General features: G+C 40.7%; 3 protein-coding genes across 4 annotated transcripts; 1 reads left to right on the top strand and 2 right to left on the bottom strand.

Annotated features, from left to right (window-relative positions):
* Window positions 1-3,969: 3,969 nt before the first annotated feature.
* On the bottom strand, window positions 3,970-5,422 carry LOC119551431 (RNA polymerase-associated protein CTR9 homolog). Its single transcript, XM_037860773.1, has 2 exons — window positions 5,307-5,422; window positions 3,970-5,250 (listed from the first exon to the last, which is right to left on the bottom strand). Exons 1-2 carry the CDS (start codon window positions 5,382-5,384, stop codon window positions 3,970-3,972), a joined length of 1,359 nt encoding a protein of 452 aa, XP_037716701.1. The 5' UTR covers window positions 5,385-5,422.
* Window positions 5,423-15,788: 10,366 nt separating this feature from the next.
* On the bottom strand, window positions 15,789-16,485 carry LOC119550448. Its single transcript, XM_037859124.1, has one exon. The coding sequence runs from the start codon at window positions 16,412-16,414 to the stop codon at window positions 15,875-15,877; it is 540 nt and encodes a 179-aa protein (XP_037715052.1). The 5' UTR covers window positions 16,415-16,485; the 3' UTR covers window positions 15,789-15,874.
* Window positions 16,486-16,618: 133 nt separating this feature from the next.
* LOC119550447 (putative uncharacterized protein DDB_G0288537) lies at window positions 16,619-18,402 on the top strand. 2 transcript variants are annotated; one of them, XR_005219474.1, is made up of 4 exons: window positions 16,619-16,819; window positions 16,944-17,647; window positions 17,695-17,780; window positions 18,160-18,402. XR_005219474.1 is itself a non-coding variant. In XM_037859123.1 (4 exons), the coding sequence occupies exons 1-4, from the start codon at window positions 16,763-16,765 to the stop codon at window positions 18,192-18,194; spliced, it is 855 nt and encodes a 284-aa protein (XP_037715051.1). In that variant the 5' UTR covers window positions 16,620-16,762; the 3' UTR covers window positions 18,195-18,402. The 2 variants fall into 2 exon arrangements, 1 of the variants encoding a protein (XP_037715051.1); XM_037859123.1 differs by having other exon boundaries at window positions 16,620-16,819; window positions 17,722-17,780.
* Window positions 18,403-19,900: the final 1,498 nt, after the last annotated feature.

Raw genomic sequence — 19,900 nt, 5'->3', positions numbered from 1 at the left:
CATTTTCGTCTCGTTTCGTTTCGTTTCGTTTGTTTTCATTACCTTTTATCGTTGACCCCTGACCCCGGCTCCTTCCCTTGGGTTGACCCCTGACCCTCTGTGGCCAAGTTAACGAAGTCAGCCCTCCCCGGCGACTCTTGTAACTCTAACCAAGACAGAAAGGCGTCGCCTCGGAACAGTGTTCATTCATTATGAAGTACTCGCCCCTAAGGACTTTCCATTTCGTTGCCCGAAACGCGCATAAAATTTGATCATTCTATTTTTAAATAAATATATATATTGTACATTCGAGCTGTTTTCGCTTTCCGTTTAGTTTGATTCCTTTGACAATTTCCGGTTTGTTGACTCCTTTTTGCTCCTTTCCCTGTCGACTGTCCTTTTGTTTTGTTGGCTTTTATGGTTTCTTATTTAAAAGCCATAAAATTCAGCACATGTCTTCAATTTGGGCGTCTCGGCTGTCAAATTGGACATTTCCTCAGGGAGACCAAAGGGACCGAAAAAAACCAGAAACACAAAACGGAAGCTTGCGTAAAGTTTTGCGGCCCATAAAAAGTAGGCTCCATGACCAAAAGGGGTGGGATTGAAACAGGGATATGGAAAGATATCCATCCTGGCCATTGGCCAAACCAACTGGGAGGAACTAGGAACTAGGATCGTAGATTTGATTGCGCTGTCAATTCTGATTTGAGTGGCTTACTTAAGTCGCTCTAATGGGGTTGCTGAAAAAGATACAAAGTTTTCCTTTGGGTTGACAAAATCTATTGACCATCGATAAACATTTAGCACAGTTTAGGGCTTAAACAAACTACCTGTCATTTAGTTAGGCCTCTTATTTCCTTTCTTATTTTGAGTTTTCAAGTTAAGATGACTTAAAGAATTTATAGATTGATTTAAGTTCATTTTTCATGTTAAATATTATCGCTCAACCCAATAATTTATTATGCGTAATCTTTAAGTTTACCTAGGATATAAAAGGCAATGCAAACTTGATCAAATCACTTTAAAATCATTTTTTAACCAGCTTAACTAAACTTTGATGAATATATTCATACTGATTTAAGTGAGTGCCTTTAAAATTTCCTACAATAAAAACCAAGTAGTACATAAAAAGCTCTATGAAATGCAGTTTTTTACCGCGTCCTTTAATTTTGCAAACCGCTTTAAACCTCTCTTTAATTTTAATTTCAAATAAAAGCAATTAAAATTTGCACCACAAAGTGAAAAGGCAACAAACAAAAACTAACAGGAGGGCGGCACAAATGTGCTGTTTTAAAAATTCGCCCAGTTGAATGCACTTTACGATGCCACGCCCCCCAAACAAAACAAACTTTCAGCTTTCGGAAGGAGGAAGGCTTTTGAGAGGGGGTGCTGTACATGGGATATGCAAATTTTTCATTAGTTGAAGGAGCCATCGCCGACGTCATCGTCATTCGCCGAGGGACCCTTGGGGCGCCTTTGTGGTCAGGTCCTCGTTGCGATGATTGTGCGATTTTTTAATCAAATCGTCGGCCGATTATGTGGGGCCCCGCGACTGAGTTGCCGGAATGTTGAAACTATAATTTCACAAGGGGCAGCGGGGTGGCAGCAATTTGTTCGCTAAAACAAACTTGTGCTAAAAAAGAGCTCAATTTAACACATTTCATATGTAAATACCTCAAAGTACAACACTGCCAGGGATCCCAATGGATCGTCGCTTTTATTTTTTTTAACCCCCTTGTGGGCCGCCTTTTCCCCTTTGCCTCTGGCAGTAAATTACCACAACACGCAGGTCCCATTCCCATTCCCCATTCCCCACTCCCCAACCCATTTCCATTCTTGGTTCCCAGTTCCCAGACGAGTGCAAACTCGTTCGAACCAGGCCATAATAATCGCCTTTAATAAATTATCGGCTTGCGCGGCGCGAAAAACGCGAGGAGCCCCAAACAAGCTGAAAAGGGTTGGCCAGGAAGGAGGGGGAAACCTACATCACTCAGCGGTCAACAATGCAAAAACGGGAGCATGTCCAATGGCCAAGCACTGAAAAAAAAGTGTTATATAATTCATATATGAGGACCCAACAGGGACCACATAACCTAACACAGATAGATTTCAGCTTCAACCAAATGAAACCGCGAATTCTTCAGACGGCATTCTCCATATGGAAATTTTTGATTGGATCGATTTGAGTTTGGACATGTTTAATAAAGTATCATTAAAGTATCATATTATTTTCCATTACAAAATATTTAAATCTTAAATATTTATGTCTGCATAAAATATGAATAAACTTGTATTTGGAATAAACGTTTGATAAGTTATTTCTTAATGTTCTAATCACTTGATTAATTTAGTTATCTGAATTTTGCAAAATAAGGTTTTTATGCTATAATGTATTTTAGTACCATTGGTAGATTTTAAAACATAAAACTCTTTTTGAAAACAACTTTATAAATATTTTCCTAAAAGATAGAAAAGATATTTTAAAAAACCATTGCATACTTTAGTGGGTTTTAGGGGTTTTACGAGTACCTCAGTATTATGATGTATTCCAGGCAAAACAAAACTTTAGATGGACAAAATATAGTTACAAAGTTATTAATAATATAAACATTCTTCATGTCAAGGACTCAATTTATTATTATTATTATTATGATATGGCATTTATGCACACTTTTTGCCCAGTGCAAAATCGAGCGGGTACTCAGGCGATGGCCGACATTTAAATTGCTTTGCATGTGTTGCACTCCCTTTTGCTGCCACTCCCCCTTTTGCCGCCGCGCCCCCTTAACCCCTACCCGGGCCCTGCCCCATCCCTTTTCCCTTTTAACCCCCCACTTACGGGCAACTCCTTGTTGTGTGCTCAACTTGCGTGAAATTTCAATTCCTCGCACTGGGAGCTGGGCTTCAATGGGGCAATTGCTGTAATGAAGTGCTTGAATGCCAATCAGCGGCAACGGCCAGGACGCAGTGGGTTAACCTTAACCCATGCAACATCCAGCCATCGCAGGCCCTCTGGGCGCTGCAATTTTGACATAATTTTTGATAAGTTGTTAACAAAAAGGTTGCCAAATTGTTGAGTAAATAAAAGTGGATGTTGATTCTGCGACCTGGTCACGTAAGCCCCCCCCTTTTCAAAGCCCCCTCCACCACATCCGTACACTACCCATCATAATTGCTGCCGTTCACGTAGCTGCAAATTTATGAGGTGATTTTTCATAAAACGTTTTCTCCGCACCGCTCGGCCAACGAATATTTCTGGTATTTTTCGCTCATATTTCCCCCATGTCCAAATTAATTTATGAATTATTTTCTTTAAAATACCAAGAATAAACAACATGGAAGCGAGCAATTAACTCGGCGAACTCCGGATCCCGACTGGCGCCTCCGGGAGACGCCACTCCACTCTCGACTGCTTAAATAAATTCGCCAAAGTTTTTAATAGTCAAGTGTTGAAAATTGAGCGACTGGGTGTTGACTGATTTATACACGATAATGGGCGGGGAGGAGTGAACATCGCCGCCGGTCAAATGGCCGGCAATTAAGCGGCTTTCTGTTGGTTAAAGCCAAACGTGCCGGAGCCGCCGAAGAAAACTGTCTGCTGGCAGGATCTTTGGCCCCTTTTGCAGGTGTTCAGCACTTCGCATAGTTCACTGGGGTGGGTCAATATTGGCAGAGGTCAGGTGGAAAAGCAAGGGTGTACTTAGGGGAAATCCTATCAGGTCTAGTCTTTTTTCATCTATAGCACTTAGGGTCGATTTCTCAATGTCATGTTAGCTTTTGTCATCGAGTTGAATGACTTATTCGGAAACATTGTTTTTATAAAATAAAAGGGTATTATGCGACGAATACAATGTATGTAACAGGTATAAGGAAGCGTTTTTGATCCTATAAAGTATATATTCTCGTATTAGATGAGGAAAACAGAACCCAGTTTAAAAAAGTTTTAACAAACTAGTTTTTTTTATTTGTTTATTGAGCCCTTCAGATATCTTAGGGATTTGTTATTTCGCCTTCTCCCAAATTAACGTCATCATTAGAACTTGTAGATTTTGATGATGATGATGACTTTGGTACTTTAACCAAACTTGTATCCAATTCTTTGGTAGCAGCTCTCTTTCTGGAGTCTTTGGCGGTACTCTCCTTGGAGTCCTGATCTCCATCTCCCTCAACATCCTGCTGATTTTTCTCGGCACATTCCTCGGCCTTACTGGAATCCTCTTCGGGTAGTTTTTTCCGTGACTTGTTGGACCTTTCGTAAACTTTAATTCGCTCCAAGAGTTGCTTTGCGTTGGACTCGTTCGGTATAAAACTGAGGAAGTGTCTCAGGCCGATCTTGGCATTGTCGAAATCGCCGTCCCTCAGGAAAAGTTGGGCGAGTCCCATACAGGGAAGCACAAAGCCTTTAATATCAAAAGCCACGGTATTCATATAATATTTCATAGCGAGTTTATATTCTCCTCTGGCGTGATGACTTCTGGCCACCTGGTACCAAAGTTGAGATTGCAGCTCCGGGACATCCGTATACATAATCGCATTTCCAGCCAATCTCAGCACCATCAGGTGATCGCCAATAGAATAGTAATGAGATGCAAGATTACATAGAATGCTTGAATGGTGTTTATCAATATGGAAGGCCTCTTTGAGGAGACATAAACCCTCATTGTATGAACGTTCGTCGCCTTGGTTAAGTTGTAGAATGGCCATTCCAATACGGGCATTGTTACAACGGCTATTCTGCTTAAAAGCCATCTCGAAAAATTGACGGGCTCGGCTCAGATCACCCATTCTCCAAAAACAGTGGGCTATCCCTACGCGAACATCCGCGGATCCTCGAGGATCTGCCATCAGGACGCTCTTAAAGTAGCCCAGGGATCCTATGTAGTCCTGGCGATCGAATGCCAAGCACCCACGGCCAATCAGGGCTAAAATATGGTTTGACTTCTGTTTAAGTATGTTGACAAAATACGTATCTGCTTTTTGGGCCGTGCTGGGTGTTAGCATCAGGGTGAATCCCTTGATTAACTGGCGGTTAAGATCCCAAGATCCCTTGTAGCCCTTCAGTGCCTTGAAAATATTTTCAAGCTTGGCCTCTAGGGCCGTGCGCAGTTCGCCGTGCTCTTTGAAGGCCATGTTGGCTAAAAAGGCCGACAGCAGGATATTGGCCCTGACCAGATCCTCTTTATAGGATTCGTACGGAGTTGTGCACTTTTTAATGCCTGCCTCCAGGAGGGTCACAAAGGTGTCCTCTTTACCACTGGAGTAGCAGGTCAGCTGAGAAATATATACTTAATTCCTTTTCAATATGTGCATATTACTCAAGAACTCACCGCTTTTTCAATGCATGTATGCAGTTGCATATCCTCCATGCTGGCACAAATGTCCGTCGGCATTAGAATCTCATTCATTTTGTTTTCGTTAGCAACTAAACACTTTCACTTCCAAAGGAATACTGATTTTTCTTTGACAAGTAGGAAATGAGTTGAGTATAATCGTTTAAGAGGGTTGCTACGATATACATTTTTCAGACCCTTACTTATATAGATAGGCTGTTGGTGAACAAAATCACAGGAACTGGGTGTGCGGCTCATTAGTTCTTCGATCGTAGGATTTATGGGTTCAAGACTTTACGTTATAAGTTAGTTGTCTGACTAATAACTATGTCGATAGTAGGATTAATGGTACAGTACAAAAATTAAATATATGAGGTAAGATAGTCTTCATATTTTTGATTGTTTGGTCCCTATTCCATTTGTTTTTGCTGTTTTCATGCACCAGTTGCCTTGCCTGGAGAAATCTCTTGCCTTCTTCGAAGTCAGTCCTAGTCTGCCGACTTGCCTCTGACCTGCTCCAGTCCATGACTCATCCGAGTATCCAATCTCAGTCATCTAACAACCCAATTCCCTCCCCGCCCACAATTGTAATCTGTGACGCAGCTGGGGACAAAACTATCAACAAATTGCCGATCGGTTTCACTTCATTTGCGGCACTAAATTGCAGCGTAACTCATTTTCTCTTCATGTAATCAATGTGCAAATTACATTTTGGCTAAAAGATTGACTCGGATGGGCTGAGAAGATGGGCAAATCGGAGGAAGGCAGTGCGAACCATTCAATGTGCTGCGTCAATCAAGAGAACTCCACTTGACCTCCATTTAAATCATTGACGAGAGCCAGCCCGCATCCGATGATGGCGTTTGTCGGTGCCATTGGTGCACTCAGAGAAATAAATGGACAGAAGAAAGATATGGTACACACTGATAAAAAAACGAAGTACATCCAAGGATTTTATATATTCATTTATAATATTTTCTCCTTGGTTTTCAACCAATTGTTTTTCACAGTTTATTTAAAAATTTGTAATATTCTTGTCAATTTTTCATTAAAATATTTTTGTTTTTTATTTTAATATGAGTTTTATATATAATGCGTTTTTGTTTATCGGTGTAGTCTTTTGTTTTGTCCTTATAATAGTAATTAAATAAAAGCTTCATAATATTTTTAAACGCCTTATAAGAAAGGATTCATCATCTTAATTCTTTATACAAAATGTTAACTTAACCACCAGTTTTTTTTTTGATGGTTGTGGTTTCAAAAATTCAAATTTACTAAATAAAATTCTTTTAAAAATCCTTAGGAATAAGAAGTTTTTTAAATAATATAGCTATTAACATTGGATGTCGAAAGCACATACTCTTTTTAATGAGCCTGAACTTGGTGAAAGAGTCATATTGTGTCATATTGATTTAAAAAAGATATAAATCTGATTGTAATCCAAAGTGCATCTTTCTTTTTTTTTTTGAGTGTGTAAAATGGAAGGGAGTCGGTGAAGGGATGTCAAAGACCCGGCCAGATGGCATCGGAAAAATCCAGCAAGTGTCCAGTGCCCAGTGCCACAGAAAGAGAGGAAACGCATTGCAAACGTAATCAAGTAATCAAAAGTCCAAATCACGGCTGTGACAGACCCAAATAATTTGCAATGTGGCTGTGCGGACCAGGGGCGTCTGTAAAGGGGGTCGAACGGGGGAGGGGCGTTCTGCATTGCGTGCTATCCTCATGTGACGGACATGTTAAAGGGGCAAAGGGATCCCCGGACACATGCAAAGATGGCACTTAACGAAAGCAGTCAACCGACAACTGATTGAAGTGAAACAAACCGACGAACACTCAGCAGCACATGGGCGGAGATGCCCCCTCGAAGGGGGCTCTCCGGTGGATACACACGATGGTCACGTGGACTTAAATGTGCAACGACATTAGCAGACAGGAAGGGCAGGGTGGGCGACAGGGGGTTAAGACCTGTGAAGGAATGGCACTGATTCATGACAAATGCCGAACTCTGACTTATTGAATGGGCCGATTTCTCCGTGTTCCGACAATCGATACGAGATACGAGCTACGAGAATCGTTGAAAAGTTCAGACGGAAACGCAATGAACTCTTGACATTTCAAGTGCCGAAAGGTAAAGCTTCATTCACACAAGGCAAGGGGCAATTATAGCAAAAGGTTACCCGACCATCAGATGGAGGACACATGATTTATCAATCTGAATTGATTGGTTATTAATATTCTCAAGGGAACGTTTTCAATAAGATATAAGATTGAGAATTATTATTGGTAGAGTATGGTTATTCTTAGCCTATACCATCCAAAGAAAATTTAGAAAAGATTTTGTGATGGAAAAATGTATATATAAAAACAAAACTAAATAGCTTGAAAAAGAAAAATCTAAAATATCATCATATTTCAAGGTTCCCATCTATGTGATGTACGAGATATGGTTTATAAATTCATTTGGTTATTATATCATAAAATATTTCCATGTGTGGAGTTCAAGGTTTGTGTAAGTATTGAGGAAGAATATATTTTGCTTATTTTATTCATAAACCATTTTTAAAATGTGCTCTTTAATACCTTTATATCATATATACCATCTTGAGATTTGCTTAAAGTATAACCATGAAAACAATCCTACCTTGAAATAGACTGAAAAAATCATTGAATTGGTCAATTATTTAGATCGATTATATCGAGTTACATCTACGATTGTCGCTGCAACAGATTTCCCATTCAATCCATATCAATTTGTCAACTGCGACAAATAAACTGGATATACAACCCCACCACCCCACTCGCTGACCCTCGATGACCTTGCCCACAGGAAACGCCGGGGAACTCTGAACTTGTAAGCAGATCGAGGCACGTAGACGAACCTGAGCACACATGTCCGCCCAGAAACCGGGGAAAAAGGGTGACTTTGGATGGCGATGGCTACTTTTGCAGCAGTCAGCAAAACTATTCCTCAACTCGTGCGCACAGAGAAATGGAGACTGGCAGGACGAGGGGATGACAGGATTCAGGATGGCAGGATGCAGGATGGGAACCCAGACACGGAGACATTTTTTATGGACGCCTTGGATTGGCGGACGTGACGTTGATTTGCTGGCAACGCCTTAAAGGTGACAGGGACTGGGGGGTCCTGGGAACCCAAGGAGCAGACGTCATAAAATGGCGCAAGATTTGGCTAACAGAAAAATAAATTGCTGGCTGGCCGAGCATCCCAGTTCGATTGCAGCTGTCACGGCCATTTAGCTGTTTAGCGCCGCAAAATCTCGGCGAATCCTTGAGAGACCCACTCGGCCATCTAATTGCGAATGCAGCCAGCCAGTTGCGAGCTGCAGCTGTTGGCCAACAGGACCATCGATTTGCGGCCAAAACGGCGGAGCACGTCCCACACGATGCAGCGTCCCGGGTAAATCAGTTTCAGTCGAGGGGATTTCGCTACTGATTCCGATTCGGAGCACTCTGTTGGTTTAGTATAACAATTCGGGATATGCAAATATACGGGCGGGTCACATTGAAAAGAATCCCGTGCTTAAGCCACTTTAAAGTGCCGAAAGTTGAGCCCTAATTTTTAACCTATTGAAACATGCCGCCGAACTTTGTGCTTTTGGGAAACCCTTTTTTTTTTGGTATTCTGTTGGAAACGTCAACTCACTCCCCCCCTTTTTCCTGCTATCCCTGTTCTTTTGCGTAGCCCTCAGGTGCTAATGAATTCATAATGGAAGCGGGCATTGGGACAGGCCATAAATTATGGACCGCTGCGATGGGGATATATTTTTAAGGTACTGTCGAGAATGGCGGAAAAAAAGGGGCCAGGATGAATATTTTGCCCGTCGGCTGTTGTCAGTTGAGTGGGTGAAATGGAATTTTATTTAAAGCCAAATTTGAGTTAGGACCAAGGGGTTTAAGCAGGAATTTAACTTTTGCAGTTGGCCTATTTAAAAACGCTTTGTGGAAACTGAAATAAAATAAAATGTTGTTCTCTAAGCTCTAAAAGCTTTGTGTAAATTTACCCTCAAAATATTCAGCAGATCTATTTGCATCTCCATCTCTGCTAATCCATTGAGTAATTGGCATTTCATTATTAATTTCAATTTGAGTTGCTGAGAATTGCATGCGAAATGTAATGGCTTTGGCTCCAGAAGTTCCATTTGTGGCCGTCCATCAATGCCAATGTAAATGTCACTTGGTTATGGATGTTTGCCTTCGCAATCTTTTATTAATTGAATGAGGAAAAATGCATTTTCCGACGAGGGGCCTAAATCGAATAACTGTTTGTTTGAGCGCGCACCGCAAAAACCAATTTGATTGGAATTAAAATTCGAAATAGAATAAACAAAAGTCGGCGGAGGACGGAGGCCAAGAAAGCCCTTTTCCGGACTCTACTTTGGCGCAGCAGTATCTGCAGGCCCAGATTCCGGTGCACACAGATACAAATCCCAATCCCGTCTGGGCAGATGCTGATGCCAAAGCTGATCCTTAGCTTGTGTTGTAACAAGTTAATTGAATTTGCACTCAGCCAAGCGTCATGCATTGGGGCATCATGAGCTTACGAGTGCAGTGAGAGAAATATTTTTGACTAAAACTAAAAAAAATAACAGAATTTAGGGATGTATTCCACAGCAATGAAGCTAATGGCCATATGACACAAGATTAAATTTGAGCTAACTAACTGGTTTTATTTAAAAAGTAAGTATTACCCATATCATATCTGTATATAAATGGTAAAAAATGTATGATTGATCTGTGAACCCATTTGTCTCTAAGTTGTAATGACTTTTTAAATAAATTTAATTTAAGCCAGTGTCATAAGGCCATAATTAAAACCCAATAGATAAACCCCAAAGAAATTACACAACTTTTACAACAATTTTAACTTTGTAATATTTAAATAAAACAAACAACGGTTATGGTAATATGACACTTGCTTAAAAGTTATGACCAAAATAAAAATTTCAAATATTCATTTTATTTTATTTTTTTATTTTATAAATCGTACAAACTAAAGAGGCAGACCCTTTTTTGAATATTTTAAATAAATCAAGTCAGGTAATCGAAATTTTATTAAAAGGTCATATGGTCATAATAAACATAACTCATTAACTTCACTAACTAATTAACTTGATGACATTATAATGCATATTTTATTTTTCACGAACTGATTTTTTAATATAAAAGGAAGGATTACATTTTTCAATAGGTCTAAGAGTTCAATGTTTTTAATAGATTACCCAACATTCGATTTAATAATTTGCCTAAAATAAAAAAAATATAAAATAGGGTATACATTTTGGACTTGAACTTATACTTTTTTCACTGTGGTTTTGCTTTCCACTTTGAGGAAACCTTTTTCTCCATGTGGAAAATGAGCTGGGAAAGCGGAGGCCACTGGCGGAGCTGCAGCTACCGATACAAGTTTCTTATTTTATGGCGAACTCTAATGGAGGACTCGATTCTGATTCCGGCTTCTACTTCGCTTGGCATTTAGCTCGTCTCTCCAGTGTTTCAGATGCCCCCTCCCCACGTTTCGCCTCGATTTTTCCAATTTTGTGATTTGCACAGATTTCAACCTGACGTCCTTGGTCCTGGGATCCTTCGCTTCCGCAGGTCCTCGGAGCTGGTTTAGTTTGTTGTCCGTGTTTTGCCGTCTGTGCTTATCCAGCAACATTGTCGAAGGTGAAGCTGAGGCCGGGGCCTCCTTGGAAGTGCATTAAGCGCATGTGAACCGGTGCCAAACAATGACGCCTCCAAAGCCACTCCCCTTTTAGCAAGACCCACCATCCCGGTTGATCCTGGCAGACAAATGACTCACCTAAAGGATTCAGAAGGCGGGCATAACCGGGTATGGGGGTGCTAAAAAGTAGCGAGAGTGTGCTTTTAGCAGATTAGTTTTCATCATCTTAACATTCCTAATTAATGAGGCCTTTGTCTCCCCAGCACGGCTCCTCTGTGAGGTGTTAAATCAAAGACCTTAGCATGTCTAATGAGTAATGAGGAGGGTACTGGCAAAGTTTCTTCCGAAGTCCTCCCTATTTGCTCAGTATCTTCCCTGTAATGAGCAAAAAGATTGTGTTCTTGCTGCTACGAACAATGCAAATTTCCCGGTAGCTCGTTAAATCCTTAACAAAGGTATAGTATTAAGTATATGGTGTAGGGTTCGTAAAATGTTGCATCAACTTGTATTCATTCCCTAACTAGCTATAGCTTGTATAGTTATTTAAAACGACATTTTAATTTCCTGTCCACCCTGACACCAGCAAAAATCATATCACAAATGATATATCGCTGAAAGCCAACTGAAATGCTGATTTTACAATTAGTTTCGCTTGCAAATTAAATGCAGTTTTTTGAAACCGACATTCGCACCTATTTAATTAGTTCGCGCAAATGTTTGCCCGTAATGCAAATGGACATCAACACTCCAATTGATGAATGGCATTTCCTCATTTATGTTTGATATTCGAGTGCTAATAGTCATAATAATGCGGTATAATGAGTGTCGAAGCCCAACAATGGGAGAGCAACTTTTAGTTAAAAGTCAACTGAAACCAAAACAGTGCGAATGCAAAAACGCAAAAGTTTGTAAAACTAATTTCCTCCAACTGATGGCTGAATTTCGGGGTGGCTGAGGGGAAACGTCAAAATGTTTTTGACAAGTCCAATTTTGAAATTTTCAAATTTCGCCGTAATTAACTTTCTGGCAAAGGCAATTAGCGACCGCACACAAACTCATTTATATTGTGCTGCCTGATTACAAAATATATTTGTATGTAAAATGTACATAGAAATATGGAATTAGCTATGTATATATATTGAAAGTTTTGTTGTCGCCATCCAATGTGGTTCACCCCATTTAGCACTCAGCTCACGAAGTTTAACAATATCGTAAATAATGGACTCAATTGCATTTTGCATAATAATTACAGTGTAAATATATCTAGTCAGGAGCGGTTCAAGGCTTTCTCGGGAGTGCTTACTATATATAAACTATTTAATACTGAACTTGACTACATGTTAAATTAAAAGTACTCTTTAAACCTAGAAAACGTATACAAATTTGAAGTTTAAAGTCTACTTTTAGTTTAACATGCGAACGAAAAGGTCCTTAATCGATGGAACAATATACGGGAAGCTAAAACTAGGTTTTAAAGTCTAACAGACGTTTTCATGTCCGCTTAAATGTTGATAAGAAATTGTCACCTAATTTTCATGTTTTCTAGTTTTAAAACCTACATTTATTTTAACATGCGGACAAGAAAGACTGTTTTCTTTTTATATTTAGGTGTTTTTTTCAGAATCCTACGTTGTTCATAAAATATTACTTCAGATATTTTCAAGGGGATATAATTGATTTCAAGAGGTTGTTTTGGTATTTAAAGAAGTGCAATATAGAACGATTACTGCGAGTTCTGAGAAGCTTTATGGTTAAGATTAATTCTTTTATAATTTTAAATATTAGGCCCCATTTTAATCTCTCCTGCTCCGCTCCTGGACATGGAAACATAGTGCAGGGATCGAAATGAGCTGGGCGCCAGTCGCAGTCCTCCCGTGGAGCAGAGTGGCTAAGTGGAGTGGGCTGGATAAGTGGGTAACTGGGGAGCGTGTTAGCAGCCAGCGAGTGAGTGATGAAGCGCGTCACGTCGACAGCAGGAACAGCAGGGGGAGCAGAGGAGGAGCAGGAGGAGCAGGAGGAGGAGCAGCAGCGGGAGAAGGAACAGCGGGATGGTTGGCAAATGGAGCTTCGTCGAGATGCCAATGAGAATGGCAGCCGCGGTTGGCTGACATTACACTTGTCAACGGGTATAATTGCGTTGACGCTGCTGCTCCTTCTCCACCACCCACTCCCACTTGCCATCAGAGTTGGCAGGTATAATGTCTAGGGTATGACTGAAATAATGTCTATAAGGAAGGGTTTACAGTGTGAACTTTACACAATCTGTAATAATAAAAGTGCCCTTCCAACTTTTAGGAACCAAAGATAAGTCAAATCCATTAGAGCTTCTTAATTATTATTTCTATTTTACATTCCGTGTGTTGAGTTAATGTGCGCTAAGCACGGATATTACCACAAGTGTTGCCGAAACATAAATAAAATATTCTAGTAAAATATATTTTTAAGGGCCAATAATTATTTATACTTGCTGAGAGGGTTATTATATTGCTCAAATATTTGTTAAATATACTGGTTCTTATAAGCTTTTCTTATAAAAGTGTATTTCCAACAATTATGGAATCAACGTGGAGCAAGTCTTATTATTACTGTAGCTGTAAAAAGTCTACTTAACATTGTTATTGCTAATCAGCTTAAAAATGATTAAAGGAATAATCCAAAAACATAAATAGAATCGAGTCTTAAGGTATATTATTTTTTAGACCATTAGAGCGTGTTATAATAATAGTCTAGGGTTTGTTAACCACAGGTTTGTAAACTCTGTATTAATTCCCTCTGAAATTAGTCAACATATCTTGACTCCTAAACGTGCCACCTCTGCTTGTTCAACGGTGACTGTGATGAGTTTGAGTGTGACTGTTCCACGACGATGTCTATGACTATGGCAAATGCCGTTGACTTGGAGCACAATACACAATAATTGCCAAGTGACGGCAACTTGGGGGCGCATCAATAACGAGTGCTTGTCACCCGGTAACCCCACCAGCACCACAACTGCCACCCATCACCCATCAATCCACATCCAGATCCACCTCCACATCCCCAACCACCCAGTGCACCTCGGATCCAGCGAAACACCGCCGGGAGCGAAATCACACCCATTTGTCAGGAAGGAACAGAAGAACTCCGGCTGGCGAGCGTCCACGGCGGCGGCTAATTGCAGTTCATGCGAAAAACATCGTTAATCACTCATTGACAGTTTGTTATTTGTTAAACAAAGCTAATGACTTAATGGCATAAATGGTGTGGCAACTGCACCGCGGCCGTAAGGATATCGAAAGTCGAACGGGCGGAGGAGCAGAATAAATGACACGACAGCTCAGGGCAGCCGTTCTCCGTTCTCCGTGTTCCGTATTTATGTAGATAAACAATAAGCTGACAAGCCGGGGCAAAATTAATTGTCCTGGACAGCCTGGGTGGGTTAAAGGGGCGGGAGGTGACTGGCGGAGGGGCGTGGCCTTATGGATGATCACGATATGCCCATGGGGCGAAGCAACTAGTTGAAGGTATTTAAATAATCCCTACTCCCGGGGGTAATGGTGTGTGGTTCGCGGAAGGAGCAAGTTGAAATAAATTGTAGTGCAATAGAGAGTTAGTTTTGTAAACAGTGAAATAAAGTGCAAGTTTAAATATTGGATTGAGTTAAGTACCCTTAAGTTAGGATAAACATACGGTTTTGTATGAAAAGATAAATTATATGGATTAGCTTTTATTGGCAAGAAGAACTTTTATGAAAAAAACATAGATTCTTAATCAACCAAAATTTCATAAAGGTTCATATAACTCAAGTTATAAAATGTGGAAGTGCAGTTTTGGGTTCCGGTTCTGAACCCATTGAAAAAAAGGATAACTCGAACATGAAAATGGGTTAAAATTTTGACCATCGTTAAAAAGATAAATTTTAGTGTAGAATATTCGAGAATTTAACCACGAATTCATAGAGGTGTCCCTCTTCTAAGTCGGGTATATATAAATCAAGTTATGAAATCTAGAAGTGCAGTTTTGGGTTCTCATTCTGAACCCATTGCAACCAAGGATAAATCAAACATGAAAATGGGTTAAAATTTTGACCATCGGCAAAAATATAGATTTTAATGTAGAATATTAGAGAATTTAACCACGAATTCATAGAGGTATCCCACTTCTAAATTGGGTACATATAACTCAAGTTATGAAATTGGAAACAAGGATAAATCGAACATGAAAATGGCTTCAAATTTTTGACCATCGTTAAAAATATAGATTTTAATGTAGATTATTAGAGAATTTAATCACGAATTTACAGAGGTATCCCACTTCTAAATCGGGTATATATAACTGAAGTTATTAAATCTAGAAGTGCAGTTTTGGGTTCCCATTCTGAACCCATTGGAAACAAGGATAAATCGAACATGAAAATGAGTTAAAATTTTGATCATCGTTAAAAAGATAGATTTTGATGTACAATACTAGAGAATTTAATCACGAATTTATAGAGGTATCCCACTTCTAAATCGTGTTTATATAACACAAGTTATGAAATCTAGAAGTGCAGTTTTGGGTTCCCATTCTGAACCCATTGGAAACAAGGATAAATCGAACATGAAAATGAGTTACAATTTTGACCATCGTTAAAAAGATAGATTTAAACGTAGACTATTAGAGAATTTAAACACGAATTCAAAGAGGTATCCCACTTCTAAATCGGGTATACATACCCCAAGTTATGAAATCTAGAAGTGCAGTTTTGGGTTCCCATTCTGAACCCATTGGAAACAAGGATACTAAAAAACTAACTATAAACAAAATATCGCTTTGTATGCGAAACGAAGTAATATTTATTAGCTTTCATTGAAAAGAAAGACCTTTATAGAAGGAACATATTTCCTTATTCAAGGAAGTACTCTTAGAGATCCAAGTCGCTGGGTACAGGTCTTTCCCTTCCCGTTCTATAAGCATGCCGTGGCCTCAGATCTATTTGGCGAAGTTCCTCCAGACTCCGTCCATTTTCAGTGTCCGGAACTGGGAGAATGGTTCGGACAAGGGTATTTTTATTACCGACCGCCACTCGGCGGGCGTCCTCCGTATTCCGCATGTCCATGACCACGGTTTCCGGTAGATGAACCACCTTCCGCCGGACAGGATGTCGCAGGAGTGGCACAGAGGCAGAGAGGGGGATCGTGCGAGAGGGGCACTGGGTGGCCAGATTGCACTGGTTGGTTCTCATGGGTCGCGGACGAATCTTGTACTTGCAGCAGTTGTCGTGGAAAACCTTCGAAGTTAGAATCCTTGGGCGGGAATGAGTGTGACTCTGACACTGGGAGCAGATGTGGTGCTTCTTTAGGGGCTTCTTCTTGCCAAGCTTTTTCACATTTTTTTTCTCAGGATGATGGCCACTCAATTGCACTTCCACTTTCTTCCTGTTTTTGTGGCCTATTCGTCCCATTTAATCGATTTGATAACAACAAATTTTGGATAACCTAAAAACCAAATTACACTGACATTTTGAATGAATTCATTTTTTAGTTTTCCAAAGCCAGTGCGATGAAAATTTTATATCTCCCTTTTCTGTATGTATTTCTACCGAAATCGTAGTAGACCTTTCTCTCCATTGTCAGAAGTTTGGGGAGTTACTCGGTCCTTACCTCATTCGTATTTCGTTCATCGTAAGATTCAGATCTATTAGAAAAAAAAGTAAAACCAAAAATTCTAAAATTGGTATAAAAAATTTAGAGTAAAAAATTCTTTGTATTATTTTTTTCGGAATTTAACACGAATTTTCCACAAATTAAAAATGAATTTTTGCTCAGTGCCCTACGAAGCTGATTACGGCATGTACGCGGATTCTAAGGTGAAAATAAACATAGTATTTTCTCAATAACACAAACTAAGTCAAGAAAAAAGTTTGTCCGCTTAAGAGAGCGTCCGTATGAGCTCATTAGTGTTTCTTAATGAATACTTTTCGTTTCTTTCAGATGAAGAGCGTGCCTCAGTATCCGCTGAGCATGAGTCCTGGACAGGGTCAAGGACAGTCGATGGCCATGCAGCCCCTGAACCCACCGCAGATGAATCTGCAGATGCAGATGCCCATGTCGGGTGGCTCCCAGATGTCCTCATACCCCATGCAGAGTATGCCGCTGGGCATGATGCCCGCTGGAAACCAGATGACTCCCATGTCCACGATGACCACTCAGCTGCCCATTGGAGCGGTTACGCCCCTGAGCAGCATGACTATGATGCCCATGATGGGTAATCCCATGGGAGCCATCGATGCCCCCGGAATAAATGCGGTGCTGCCCGACCTGCAGCCCATGACCTCAATGAGTCAGATGGGTCAGCCGATGCAACAGTACGGTCAGTCTGGCTCTACCACCCAGATGCACCAAGGTCGCCTGACTGGCGGAGGTAATGGTGGGGGCATGGCTGCATCCTGTCCCTCGTCACCCTCGCATCCTGGTAACTGGAGCTCCACTCCCAACTCCAGCCAAATGATGACCAACGGCAACATGTGGCAGTACAGCCAACCCATCCAGAGCCACCAGGCGCAGTATCCCCAGCAGCACCATTACCAGCAGCAGCAGAGTCATCACCACCAGCAACAGCAGCAGGTCAACCGGATGAAGCCCTCCTACGACATGGCGCCCTCTGGCATGTACCGGGAACTTCGGAATGGACTGAAGTAAGTAGATCTTGCCCAGGGGTTCAGCATCCTAATCCGGTATATAGCAATCCCTTTTAATTTCTGACCCACAGCACACCATCCATGCACGAATCTCCGAAGTGCGGCAAGGGCAATCAATCATTCAATTGTGGTGAGTAGTGAACCTTAAACCTTCCCTAGATTAAATCATATATTTCAAGGTTCGGTAAAACCTTTTTTTTCTGTATACGGAATCATAAATTTTAGGGCTAAGATAATTTTTTACACGATTTGAATCTTAATTTAAAGGTTAGGATAATCTTTGTCCGTTTAAGAGAGCGTCCGTATAACCACATTCTTTAGTGAATCACCCTTTCTATATTTTTTGAGAAAAAGGCTTGTCCGCTGGTCCACTTCTAAATAAAATAGAAGTCTACTATATACATTTTATCCCTCTTTAGTTACCTTACGACGATTCAGCCTAGAGCTAGGAAAGTCTCTAGAACACAGATCTTTAAAATCCTACTTTAATGCCTTTTTTTTCTTTCCAGGAAAATCGGTTAGCAAGGTCCCCCATTGGCGTTGATGACCCTTGAGCCCATCATTAGTTGGTTGTTCGTACTTTTTCATGATTGGTGTCTCTCAAATTGCACTCGCCTATACGTACTTTGTTCCACGACTTCCCCTACGCAAGCATACAACCCAACAAACACTGAAACACACAAGAACACTAAACATGGTCACAAACATATTGGTGTGGAATAAATTGTTTATATGTTCTGGCCAAAAAGGAATTATTCGGTGGTAGTTTTTCTTCTGGCGACTTTAAACGGCTTGATTTATGGCCGTCAGACATCAAAATTGGCAACATGTCTGGGGGCAGGGGCAGGGGCAGGAAAATTGAACGAAGGAAAAGTGGCAGTGGCGATGAAAAATTTATGCTGACCGCATGATGAACGCATAAAAAATGTTGCCAACTTATGGCCAAAATGCAATCCACAACCCAGTCGCTGTGCGGAGTATAAACAATGGCTTTATCTGGCCAAAGGCATCAGTTGGTTGGCTTTCTCCTCGTTTTCCGACCCACGGAAAATCCCTTTCCCTCCGGAGTCGTTAGATTCTGGCAGCCGGGCCAAGGTGTGAATATTTTATGTGGCACTATTTTGATACCATAAATCTTTTAGTAGTTGATTCAGCAAAGTTTTGCGTGTTACCGCATTTCGTTCTGTGGTTTCAGCTCAGTTCGTTTCGCTGCGTTTCTTTCAATTTCTGCATTTTGAATTTTGCAGTGCCGGAGTTTTCATTTGATGACCGTAACGATTGTGGCCAAATCGGTTTTTGTTTTTGATTGATTAAGTTGGATATTAAATGTAGATTGCATTTTTCAATTGAGATTTGGTCTTAAAAATGCATGGGGGAATCGAATAAAAAAGTATTTTTAAGTGTATATAGTAGCTCAGGCTGTCACTTATTGAGTAGCTTTGTTTTCGAAATTTGCTACATTTTTTACTGGTTAAATATTGTACAATATAGTATTAACACATTTGAATTTTAGCTAGTCAAACTTAGTAAATCAGTACAATTTCAAGCCTCACTATCAAGCTTCCATTTGATTCCTTTCCGAAATAAAACTAAAACCACAAGAAAAGACATGAGGGGCAATCATCTCCACCCATGGGGAACAGAAGAATCCCGATGCGGCCATAAAATGCACATACCCGAAATTGTTTTTAGCTCTGGGGCAATGCAAGCGTTTCACATTTTTCAGAGGGCGTCATTAAAATTAAAAGAAAAGTAAAAAGTAAAAATAAAAATGAGAAAACGAAGCCACAAAAACAGACAGCTGAATGGACGTTGAATGGACAATTTGAAAAGTTTTGGGCAAGGAAACTGCAGTCCTGGACAATGCGAATGGTCCAACTCTGGATGAGAAGTTTTCGAGAGAGTGGCGGTGTGTGGAACCAGGGGAGGATTGTCAAAAGTTTTCGGGGGGGGCGCCTTGCATCGGTCCCCTTGCGCTGCTGCAGCTGCCCCTGGATGCAAAATTTTATTCATGACGGAAGCAATACTCAAATTTCGTCTATTAATATCTGGGAAAGGGTTTTCCGGGGGGCGGTGGCGGAGCAGGAGTTCTGGGTCCAGCTGTCAGACCTTAGCCGGGTCCAACTTCCAGACTCTCTACGTATCCCAACATCTGTCCAAGTGTCAGTCCAACTGTCTGTTTGTCTAACTGACACACACACATACCGTCTCTCATCTAAACAAATGCGCATACAGATGTGGTCAGCATGA

The sequence above is a fragment of the Drosophila subpulchrella genome, chromosome 2R, assembly GCF_014743375.2.
Source record: "Drosophila subpulchrella strain 33 F10 #4 breed RU33 chromosome 2R, RU_Dsub_v1.1 Primary Assembly, whole genome shotgun sequence".
Lineage (NCBI taxonomy): Eukaryota > Metazoa > Arthropoda > Insecta > Diptera > Drosophilidae > Drosophila > Drosophila subpulchrella.
Note: the sequence above shows the minus strand (reverse complement) of the source record. Positions and strands in the feature narration are given on the sequence as shown.